We start from the raw sequence: 12,862 nt of genomic DNA on the forward strand, positions 1-12,862 counted from the left end.
TGGAAGTCTTGAGACAGGAGCTGGAACCTGGAAGACAATCATAGAAGAGAGACAAACAGGAACTAGGTTTGACAACCAAAGCACTGACGTCTTCCTTGCTCAGGCACAGCTTACTTATACCTGCAGCAAGGAAGGGGTTGGCTAGGCAATTATGCAAATCAACAATACAAACAGCAGATTGGTGGAAATGATCAGATGACAGAATCCAAGATGGCTGCGCCCATGCAGACACTTGGAGGGAAGTTTGGTTTGTAATCCATGTGGTCTGGGAAACAGTAATGGCGGCGCCGGCCAGCGGAGACAGGAAACGCCAGGCTGATAGATGCACATTTAACCACGCGGGCACAGCGGAGGCCGCGGCTGATGAAAACACCACTCTGACACTCTGCATGTGGAAACTCAGGAACAGCGGAATCTGGTCCTGGAACGCTGAGCCCGCCTTAGGAGGCATCTGAAGGGTAAGTAATGGCGTCCAGATACCCGGATCGTGACAATAGGTCTGCTATTAGGGCGGCCTTGAACTCCGGCAAAAGTGACCAACCGGTCGCTCGCCATTTCGCCCAGATGCGCCACAACGTGGCAGCCATCAGATATAAAATTGTGGACCATATCCCAGTTTCTCACCGTGGAGGTGATAGAGCAGTCCAACTACTCCGATTGGAAGCTCGGTGGATTTTTAAATTAGACACTATCCACCCCAGAGGTCTCAATGAACAGCTTCATCTACAATGCTTTCTCTAGAGGAGATGAGCACATGATATCCCGAAACGGCGGGTATATTTCAACCTTATTAAAAACACTGCCAATGTCATCATCCGGTTGGCCCTAATGTAGCTTAGTTAAGTTCAATAGTTAAATTTTTAAGAAGCTCTATAATCACTCCCATGGGTAGGTAGAGATCTGGTGGGTAGTGCCCAAGCTCCGAAGGAGAGCACCGGGGGCACCTGGGTGGTATTATATTTAAGATGTTTTTTGTGCATCTTTACACTGTTATTGCTCACAGTTTTTGCTGATATTTATACTTTAAAGTTTGAGGCCGGGCCAGCCTTGCCAGACTAGGCCACCACAACGGTTCAGGTAGAATTGTCACGTACCTTCAATGTGTGCTTTTATATATAATGCACTGATATGCACTTTATCACTTATGTTTACATATTTATTCTACGCTACATGTTTGCTGCTTAATATTCATGCAATTAATTGTTATTTTGATGTCACTCTTATATATATACTTGTTTCTATAGATGTGTCACTTGGGCCGGCGCAGCGTCGCCACGCTGCGCCGCGTCTCCATGGTAACCTGGTCCTCCGACTGCCACCCGCGTCATCAGTGAGCCCGTGCGGCTGGATGACGCGACTTCCGGGCGGTGCTGGAGGCGCGTTGCCGGAAGCACGGGCACCGCTCTCTCGGCGGCGTGGGCGTGGGGACAGCCGGAGGTATCCAGGATAGGTAAGGTATTTAAGTTGTATGTTCTGTTTTTGTCACTAGTTTGCAGTGTCCTGAGGAAGGGGGTCCGTCCCCCGAAACGTTGACCGATTAAAAGCACCTTATGTTTGATTAAACCTGGATGTGAAAGTCTCTGAGTGCCGCCGATTTCCGACATTCTATATATATATATATATATATCTATCTAGCTATATATATATATATATATATCTATCTAGCTACATATATATATATATATATATATATATATATGCCGGATCACGCAAAGTATAATATAGATAGCTAGATAGAGTTTGTTTTTTTGTGATCCGGCACTCAATAAATCAGAAAAGTTCTTACCCCGGTGTCCATGTCCTAGGTAGGTACCCACCAATTTAGAAATACAGAGGGGTCAGTACCCTGAGGCCATCCCCTCTGTATTGAGAGAGAGAGATATTAGAGGGAGGGATGCTATACTTATGCAGTAGTGGTATACACGTTACTAGAGGAAAATACGTGTACATGTTGAGGGAGGGGTGTTATACCCCGTACGTAGAGCTATAAGTAACCTTGCTACACATGACGTCACACCGATCACGGACAGCCCATTGCAGTTGGCAGCACTCCTATAAATAGGGCCTTCATGTACTCAGTGAGTGACAATCCGATCACCCAATGAGCTGACACTGCCTGACCCACATTTAACAACACTTTAAATCATTGGTGTTCGTGAGCACTAATCGCAAGGCGGTATTTAGCCAATCATCTGACGTCACTCCCCCGCCCTCTATACTGACACCTAACATGACCAATAGCAACGCTCTAGTTTACGACTATCGCTTTACAATTGGCTAACAGCGCACCATCGCGCCCTCCCCCAGTTCTCAGAATGGCGGAGACTCCGTATAAATGATCTACCTGACAGGCGACAGGCTGGAGTGAAGTACGTCGGTCGGAGAGGGGGCAGGGATACGCGTAGAATCCCCTCGGACGGCAGTGGTTTCAACGGTAAGGCCGGTTCTGCACATCCCTCTCTGTGTGCCGTCACATATGTGTAGTCTGACCGTAGTACATAGGTGACATATGTGTGGGAAACGCTGCCTACGTTCGTGTCACCCATGTATAAGCGGCTAGAGTAAGCGACTACACGAACGGGCCCGTGCGAGCACATCGCTCTATAGGAGGCCCGACGCGTCGTGTAGGCTGTATGAGACATCGTGTAGCTTGGTATGTAGCGGAGGGGGGCTGTCACCTTACGGGTGTGTCCTAGCATGTGTGTGTGGCAGGTGGTCGTCTAGTGTCAGTTTGATATGTTCCTATATGCCTCCTATGCATAAAGTAGGTGTGTTGTATGCATTGTAAGTATTTATAGTTTTTCACAGGTGTATATCAATGTTGTACTAGGGGTATGTTATATATTAGTATTATCTCTAATATGATGATGCTCAGTCTTTTAACTATAGAAATCTAGTTCCTGGTAGAACTAGAAATCTCAGCATGTCAAGGCTTGTCTTCAGATGGGCACCCTAGTACATACACTGACCTAAGCACATTGGTATGTGTGTATGTAATATTTGTGTAAGTTATAGTATATAACTTGCACGGGTGTGTTCCAGGCCAGTATATAACTTGGCATGTTCTATAAGTTTTTGTTGTCTCATCCTTATTCTTTACTCCACCCTTGCTGAGCTAGCAAATGTTTAAAGGTCGCCTTATACCTTTCAAAGATTGTGTCACATTATGGGGGAAGGGACTGTACTACAGGACTGCAGTAAAAAAAAAACCCCATAATGGTTCATAGTTTTATTTACAAGTATAGTTTTAAGGTTTTAGATTCTAAATATGTAAAGGTTTCATACGTACATGTGGCTGAAGTTCCTCTGCGGTCTTATGATCTAACATGTTTATATTGCATGCATACCTAGAAACTTTTGCCTGGAACTAGTGTGCCAGATAAATATTGACTTTCTTTATGCACTCAGTGACTGTGACTTGTTTCCATGTGCTAGGCCATTGGTGTTCAAAATAAAACCTTCATTGTGACTTGGCTAGTCATACATAGAATAATATCTGTCTGGCTTGTGTTTTCCTTGACCTCTTGTGGAATCTACAATTTTTACTTTCCCTTAACATTTGTCTTATATTGTCTTCAACTGTAAGTTGCTGTCTTCCTGTTCTGACTATTTGTACTCTGTAATTGGGTTCTGCAGAACCCTTGTGGTGCCATGTAAATAATAATAATAATTATTATTATTATTATTATTATTATTATTATTATTATTATTATTATTATTATTATTATTATTATTAAAAAAAGGGGGTTATTTTGATTGTAACTTCTGTTTTTTCCTTTTTGCAGGGAAAAAAAGGTTGAGCAAACATTCCCTCTGCCATTTTGACAGTCTCTTAATATTTGTCAAAAATTAAGACAGATATGCAGCTTGAAATTCAAGTAGCATTAAATTTTATAATTTCATATCTGTATAACAAACTGCCACGGAGACGAGTCAATATATTTGGAGAAGAGCTGGAAAGATTATTGAAGAGAAAATATGAAGGCCACTGGTATCCTGATAGACCTTATAAAGGATCAGGATATAGGTGCATACATGTAGGAGAAAAGGTTGAGCCTGTCATTGAGCAAGCAGCCAATGAGAGTGGTTTGGACATCGATGATATCCGCAGGAACCTTCCTCAGGACCTAAATGTATGGATTGATCCTTCAGAAGTCTCCTACCAGATTGGCGAGAAGGGACAAGTAAAAGTACTCTATGTTGATGACAACAATGAGAATGGATCAGAACTGGATAAAGAAATTAAGAACAGTTTTAATCCAGAAGCCCAAGCATTTTTGCCAATTACTGACCAATCTTCTCCTGTATCCAGCTCTCCATCGCCTCCTTTTGGTGACTCTGCTGCAGTAAGTCCAACATTTATGCCTAGAGCTACTCAGCCTTTAACCTTTACAACTGCCACTTTTGCTGCCACCAAGTTTGGCTCTACCAAAATGAAGAGCAACACCCGTAACAAGATAGCAAGATCCTCACCAACACAGTTCAACTTCAATGTCAATAACTTGTTAAAGCAGAGCAGTATGTCGTCCTCCATGCACTCTTTGTATGGCCTTGGCCTTACTAATCTCCAGCAGAAGACTTCTGCCCTCTCTCCAAATGCTAAGGAATTTATCTTCCCTGGTGTACAAGATGAAGAAAGGCCTGACAATGCTCTAAGCCTTGGCCCTCTACCATACAGTAATGCCTTTGACATGTTTTCTGCTTATGGTGGTCTCAATGAGAAATCGCTGGTGGATGGGTTAAGCTTTAGCCTGAACAATGTGCAGTATACTAACCAGCAATTCCAGCCGGTTATGGCTAACTAACCGGTAATAGAACTGCTTATATATCCAAAGTATTGTACAAGCTGCATGAACCCAAGGTGATGATTTTATTCCTTATTTCCTCAGCTTGTAGCCCTCATACATTCAAGGTTGGTTGCATAAGCACATACAGCTCTTTATTTTATTTTTTCAGATAAGTGCAAACCTACTTTGTGTTCACTACATTTTTTAAGGAATATTGCCTCTTACAGTATTTAGAAGCTAATTATTTTTTTCTAAATTGAAACCATTGGTATGTATAAAGTATGCACACAAAGCTTGGATTACCCCGCTCACCTACATGTTTGGGAGGTGGATGTGTGAAATTATATTGTTAAATGTATAAAAGGGGATTAACTTTTCCAACTCTGTATGTGTTTTATATATATATATAAATATATTTACATTATACATTTCAAGATTTTTACGGATCTGTGATTCTTTCAGCAGCTTTATGTAGAATTTTTTTTTTTTTTTTCCATCTGGAAACTGTAAAGTTCTTGAAACACCAGTTGTTCAAAAAGTTTATCAGATTATTCCTCACTGTACCTTATAATATAGAGGGATAACTGTAATTTCAGAGTTGTATTTTCTGTTACAAATAAGATTTTTGCTATATAAGATGGAGATATGTAATTGTAACTTTTGTATCTAAATTGTGCAATACTTGATAAAAGAAATGTTAAAGTATAAAGTCAGTGTCTTACATGTTAAGAGCTGAAATAGTTTATATTTAGTTTGTATTAAAAACCTTTTTTTAAATTAAACTGGTGTGCCTCTGTTCTGTTTACTGTAATTTGTGTGAGTGACTATTGAGTCTTTTCTACATATATTAATGGTAGGTTTCTAGGTTTTGGTCATGTACTTGTTTATGCAGGAAGGGTCCAGGTAACACAATGGAACTTGCTGCTGTGGTGTTCTGAATGGATGTAAAATCCATTCATAGTCTACAGACCAATGCATCAGCACTCTCTGCCTGTATTCAGGATTAATAGCATGGAAAGCCGACTCAATAAAACTGCTGATTTACTTTTTATAAAGTGAAAGTTTATTTAAGGCTCAGTAGGCTGGCCAGAAAATTCAGCATATCTGAAAATAAGTTACACTATCAATTTGTATAGATGTGAATAAGCCCCTTAATTAAAATGCCTGCACTGCAACTACCCATTTTTATACGATTTGCCTATGTTTAATTGCTAATTTTTATTTGTCCTCAATCCATTTTTCCACATCAAATAAGCAGGAACAATCTGCAGAGGCTTATTTATACTTAACAAGATATCTTTTCAAATGTTCAGTGGAACGTTATGGTCAACAAATGACTAGCATCTATTGTGTAGTTCAGTGTCACCCAAACTAGGGTTGATCCTTCAAGGAATGGAGAAGTTGCCCATAGCAACTAATGTGCTCTGAGGAAGCCTTTGTCAAGTATATTCTCTAGAATAGGTAAATATTTTGGTTGCTATGGGGCTACATCTCCACTATTTTTACTGCTTTATACATCCATCCCTATAGGGTGCTTTGAGACAGAGCCACACGCAAAACGACGATCTATTGGGTATCTGACAGAGCAATTCAGTTGTTTCTCCTTTCAGGTGTGAGTGCTGCAATTTCTGTTTGCAGCATCCTGAGGGGACAAGCAGAAATGTGTGAAGTGTCCCATTTGGACACCTAAATGGCACTTTGCGTTGCGGTCCGTAATCTTGTGGAAATTAGCTGCTGCTATATACAGCACTTGGAACCATTGAATTGTCAGTGCTGTCTGTAGCAGATAAACCCTTCTATAGTCCTGGTTTGAGCACACAACCCCTGTACTATTCACACATGTATCCATGCCACCTCAGGAAGCTGTGATAAGAAATATTTCCTCTGCACACATGCCCTGAATGGAGAAACTATTTGGTTCCCCCTCAGCTGCCACTAGTGGGTGCTCAAGGGGCAATTAATCTCTTGCCTCCTAAAAGTGCATCTTTTCAGAACCTCATACTTAAGCACATTAGTATGTCAATTTGAATTAACCATCTGTGATTATGCATAGATATCCTTCAAATGTGGGTTCTTGGTGTACCTTGATGAGAGTTGGGGAACCTCTGGTATATTAGATACAGATGTGTCTTCATACAGCTTGCCTCAATGCACCACACAGTGGAAGATGCCTAGCGTGAGTGAGCTAACAATTGCCATGCAACTTTTTTTTTTTTATTGCTGAAAATGTCTTTTTCACACCAATTCTGTGGGTGTCTGCTGCTGTATCTGCATCTGAAATGCTGTTAGTGTGTTCTTGAAATTCTGTAGCGTTTCATATGCAGATACAACTGCAGTTGACATAGAATAGTGGTGTGAAAGACAATATTTTTCAAATAAGATCCATTTTAATGGAAAAAAGATGCTTTGTTAATAAGTCGCATCACTAGAAGGGATGTTTAATGTGCAGGGAGGTTAAATGCAAATGGACGTGTGTGTGTATCTATTCAAATAGGTCAAGGTTCTGGCCCTTAACATGGCTTGTAGGGTTACTGGTCTCCATACACTAATGTCCACAACTGTATGCACACGTGTGTGGTTCATTGGGTCGACCACTATTGGGCAACAGTGAGTAGGTAGACACCTGAGAGAGGCTGAGCTGAGGCTTTTTTTTTTTTGGGGGGGGGGGGGGGGTGGGGGGGTTTTTCTTCGGAATGTGACTGGGAACCCCAATTAGTGCACGGTTTCCTCTCGCTGCGCTCGCCATGCTTTGGGCAGGGTGCCTTGCTGCGATTGGCACAGGGTGCTATTCTCAATCGTAGTCCATATGGATCGTGAAGTAAGAGTTTAAAAATGTATTTCTCTATCGTCCTAAGTGGATGCTGGGGTTCCTGAAAGGACCATGGGGAATAGCGGCTCCGCAGGAGACAGGGCACAAAAGTAAAGCTTTTACAGGTCAGGTGGTGTGTACTGGCTCCTCCCCCTATGACCCTCCTCCAGACTCCAGTTAGATTTTTGTGCCCGGCCGAGAAGGGTGCAATTCTAGGTGGCTCTCATAAAGAGCTGCTTAGAGAGTTTTGCTTAGGTTTTTTATTTTACAGTGATTCCTGCTGGCAACAGGATCACTGCAACGAGGGACAGAGGGGAGAAGAAGTGAACTCACCTGCGTGCAGGATGGATTGGCTTCTTGGCTACTGGACATGAAGCTCCAGAGGGACGATCACAGGTACAGCCTGGATGGTCACCGGAGCCACGCCGCCGGCCCCCTCACAGATGCTGAAGCAAGAAGAGGTCCAGAATCGGCGGCTGAAGACTCCTGCAGTCTTCTTAAGGTAGCGCACAGCACTGCAGCTGTGCGCCATTTTCCTCTCAGCACACTTCACACGGCAGTCACTGAGGGTGCAGGGCGCTGGGGGGGGGGGCGCCCTGGGAGGCAAATGAAAACCTTTAAAAAGGCTAAAAATACCTCACATATAGCCCCAGAGGCTATATGGAGATATTTACCCCTGCCTAAATGTACTAAATAGCGGGAGACGAGCCGCCGAAAAAGGGGCGGGGCCTATCTCCTCAGCACACGGCGCCATTTTCTGTCACAGCTCCGCTGGTCAGGAAGGCTCCCAGGTCTCTCCCCTGCACTGCACTACAGAAACAGGGTATAACAGAGAGGGGGGGCAAAATAAATGGCAATATATTAATATAAAAGCAGCTATAAGGGAGCACTTAATCATAAGGCTATCCCTGTCATATATAGCGCTTTTTGGTGTGTGCTGGCAGACTCTCCCTCTGTCTCCCCAAAGGGCTAGTGGGTCCTGTCTTCGTATAGAGCATTCCCTGTGTGTCTGCTGTGTGTCGGTACGTATGTGTCGACATGTATGAGGACGTTATTGGTGTGGAGGCGGAGCAATTGCCAAATATGAGGATGTCACCTCCTAGGGGGTCGACACCAGAATGGATGCCTTTATTTGTGGAATTACGGGATAGCGTCAACTCGCTTAAGCAGTCGTTTGCCGACATGAGGCGGCCGGACACTCAATTAGTGCCTGTCCAGGCGCCTCAAACACCGTCAGGGGCTGTAAAACGCCCCTTGCCTCAGTCGGTCGACACAGACCCAGACACAGGCACTGATTCCGGTGGTGAAGGTGACGAATCAACCGTATTTTCCAGTAGGGCCACACGTTATATGATTTTGGCAATAAAGGAGATGTTACATTTAGCTGATACTACAGGTACCACTAAACAGGGTATTATGTGGGGTGTGAAAAAACTACCAGTAGTTTTTACCGAATCAGAAGAATTAAATGACGTGTGTGATGAAGCGTGGGGTGCCCCGATAAAAAAACTGCTAATTTCAAAGAAGTTATTGGCTTTATACCCTTTCCCGCCAGAGGTTAGGGAGCGCTGGGAAACACCTCCTAGGGTGGACAAAGCGCTAACACGCTTATCAAAACAAGTGGCGTTACCCTCTCCTGAGACGGCCGCACTTAAAGATCCATCAGATAGGAGGATGGAAAATATCCAAAAAGGTATATACACACATGCAGGTGTTATACTACGACCAGCTATTGCGACTGCCTGGATGTGCAGTGCTGGGGTAGTTTGGTCAGAGTCCCTGATCGAAAATATTGATACCCTGGACAGGGACAATATTTTACTGTCGTTAGAACAAATAAAGGATGCATTTCTTTATATGCGTGATGCACAGAGAGATATCTGCACACTGGCATCACGGGTGAGTGCTATGTCCATTTCGGCCAGAAGAGCTTTATGGACACGACAGTGGACAGGCGATGCGTAGAGGAGTTATTTGGGGTCGGTCTATCGGATTTGGTGGCCACGGCTACGGCCGGGAAATCCACCTTTCTACCTCAAGTCACTCCCCAACAGAAAAAGGCACCGACCTTTCAACCGCAGCCCTTTCGTTCCTTTAAAAATAAGAGAGCAAAGGGCTATTCATATCTGCCACGAGGCAGAGGACGAGGGAAGAGACAGCAACAGGCAGCTCCTTCCCAGGAACAGAAGCCCTCCCCGGCTTCTACAAAAGCCTCAGCATGACGCTGGGGCTTCGCAAGCGGACTCGGGGGCGGTAGGCGGTCGTCTCAAGAATTACAGCGCGCAGTGGGCTCACTCGCAGGTAAATCCCTGGATCCTGCAGATAATATCTCAGGGGTACAGGTTGAAATTAGAGACAGAGCCACCTCACCGTTTCCTGAAGTCTGCTTTACCAACGTCCCCCTCAGAAAGGGAGACGGTTTTGGAAGCCATTCACAAGCTGTATTCTCAGCAGGTGATAGTCAAGGTACCTCTTCTACAACAAGGGAAGGGGTATTATTCCACTCTTTTTGTGGTACCGAAGCCGGATGGCTCGGTAAGGCCTATTCTAAATCTGAAGTCCTTGAACCTGTACATAAAGAAGTTCAAGTTCAAGATGGAGTCACTCAGAGCAGTGATAGCGAACCTGGAAGAAGGGGACTTTATGGTATCCTTGGACATCAAGGATGCGTATCTCCACGTTCCAATTACCCCTCACACCAGGGGTACCTCAGGTTCGTTGTACAAAACTGTCACTATCCGTTTCAGACGCTGCCGTTTGGTTTGTCCACGGCACCTCGGGTCTTTACAAAGGTAATGGCCGAGATAATATTTCTTCTTCGAAGAAAAGGCGTATTAATTATCCCATACTTGGACGATCTCCTAATAAGGGCAAGGTCCAGAGAACAGCTAGAGATGGGTTTAGCACTATCTCAAGAGGTGCTAAAGCAGCACGGATGGATTCTGAATATTCCAAAATCCCAATTAATGCCGACAACTCGTCTGCTGTTCCTGGGGATGATTCTGGACACAGTTCAGAAAAAGGTTTTTCTTCCCGAAGAAAAAGCCAAGGAGTTATCTGACCTGGTCAGGAACCTCCTAAAACCAGGAAAGGTGTCTGTACATCAATGCACAAGAGTCCTGGGAAAAAATGGTAGCTTCTTACGAAGCAATCCCTTTCGGCAGATTCCATGCAAAGGGATCTGTTGGACAAATGGTCAGGGTCGCATCTTCAGATGCACCTGCGGATAACCCTGTCGCCGAGGACAAGGGTATCCCTTCTGTGGTGGTTGCAGGAGGCTCATCTATTGGAGGGCCGCAGATTCGGCATGCAGGATTGGATCCTGGTGACCACGGATGCCAGCCTGAGAGGCTGGGGAGCAGTCACACAGGGAAGAAATTTCCAGGGAGTGTGGTCGAGCCTGAAAAAGTCTCTTCACATAAGCATTCTGGAACTAAGAGCAATCTACAATGCTCTAAGCCAGGCGGAACCTCTGCTTCAAGGAAGACCGGTGTTGATCCAGTCGGACAACATCACGGCAGTCGCCCATGTAAACAGACAGGGCGGCACAAGAAGCAGGAGGGCAATGGCAGAAGCTGCCAGGATCCTTCGCTGGGCGGAGAATCACGTGATAGCACTGTCAGCAGTATTCATCCCGGGCGTGGACAACTGGGAAGCAGACTTCCTCAGCAGACACGACCTTCACCCGGGAGAGTGGGGACTTCATCCAGAAGTTTTCCACATGCTATTAAACCGTTGGGTAAAACCAATGGTGGACATGATGGCGTCTCGCCTCAACAAAACACTGGACAGGTATTGCGCCAGGTCAAGAGATCCGCAGGCAATAGCTGTGGACGCGCTGGTAACACCTTGGGTGTACCAGTCGGTATATGTGTTTCCTCCTCTGCCTCTCATACCAAAGGTATTGAGGATTATACGGCAAAGAGGAGTAAGACTAGTGGCTCCGGATTGGCCAAGAAGGACTTGGTACCCGGAACTTCAAGAGATGGTCACGGACGATCCGTGGCCTCTACTTCTGAGAAGGGACCTGCTTCAGTAGGGTCCTTGTCTTTTTCAAGACTTACCGCGGCTGCGTTTGACGGCATGGCGTTTGAATGCCAGATCCTAAAAGGAAAAGGCATTCCAGAAGAAGTCATTCCTACCTTGATAAAGGCAAGGAAGGAAGTCACCGCGAAGCATTATCGCCGTATTTGGCAAAAATATGTTGCGTGGTGCGAGCAGCGGAGTGCTCCGATGGCGGAATTTCAACTGGGTCGTTTTCCTACATTTCCTGCAATCAGGATTGTCTATGGGTCTCAAATTGGGATCTATTAAGGTTCAAATTTCGGCCCTATCAATATTCTTCCAAAAAGAATTGGCCTCAGTCCCTGAGGTCCAGATTTTTATCAAAGGAGTACTGCATATACAGCCTCCTGTGGTGCCTAAGGTGGCACCGTGGGATCTAAATGTAGTTTTAGATTTCCTCAAATCCAATTGGTTTGAACCACTAAAGAATGTGGATTTGAAATATCTCACATGGAAAGTGACTATGTTACTGGCCCTGGCTTCGGCCGGGAGAGTATCTGAACTGGCGGCTTTGTTTTATAAAAGCCCTTATTTAATTTTCCATTCGACATAGGGCAGAGCTGCGGACGCGTCCGCATTTTCTCCCTAAGGTGGTATCAGCGTTTCACCTGAACCAGCCTATTGTAGTGCCTGCGGCTACAGACGACTTGAAGGACTCCAAGTTGTTGGACGTTGTCAGAGCCTTAAAAATATACATTTAAAGGACGGCTGGAGTCAGAAAATCTGACTCGCTGTTTATACTGTATGCACCCAACAAGTTGGGTGCACCTGCTTCTAAGCAGTCGATTGCTCGTTGGATTTGTAACAAAATTCAACTTGTACATTCTGTGGCAGGCCTGCCACAGCCTAAATCTGTTAAGGCCCATTCCGCAAGGAAGGTGGGCTCATCTTGGGCGGCTGCCCGAGGGGTCTCGGCATTACAACTCTGCCGAGCAGCTACGTGGTCAGGGGAGAACACGTTTGTAAATTTTTACAAATTTGATACCCTGGCAAAGGAGGACCTGGAGTTCTCTCATTCGGTGCTGCAGAGTCATCCGCACTTTCCCGCCCGTTTGGGAGCTTTGGTATAATCCCCATGGTCCTTTCAGGAACCCCAGCATCCACTTAGGACGATAGAGAAAATAAGAATTTACTTACCGATAATTCTATTTCTCGGAGTCCGTAGTGGATGCTGGGCGCCCATCCCAAGTGCGGATTATCT

General features: G+C 44.8%; 1 protein-coding gene across 1 annotated transcript; it reads left to right on the plus strand.

Annotated features, from left to right (window-relative positions):
* The first annotated feature begins 2,107 nt into the window (after positions 1 to 2,107).
* Positions 2,108 to 5,569, plus strand: TOB1 (transducer of ERBB2, 1). The gene is made up of 2 exons (XM_063960916.1): positions 2,108 to 2,434; positions 3,786 to 5,569. The coding sequence occupies exon 2, from the start codon at positions 3,861 to 3,863 to the stop codon at positions 4,803 to 4,805; it is 945 nt and encodes a 314-aa protein (XP_063816986.1). The 5' UTR covers positions 2,108 to 2,434; positions 3,786 to 3,860; the 3' UTR covers positions 4,806 to 5,569.
* The last annotated feature ends 7,293 nt before the right edge of the window (positions 5,570 to 12,862 follow it).

This window comes from Pseudophryne corroboree, chromosome 3 (genome assembly GCF_028390025.1).
Source record: "Pseudophryne corroboree isolate aPseCor3 chromosome 3, aPseCor3.hap2, whole genome shotgun sequence".
Classification (NCBI taxonomy): Eukaryota; Metazoa; Chordata; class Amphibia; order Anura; family Myobatrachidae; genus Pseudophryne; species Pseudophryne corroboree.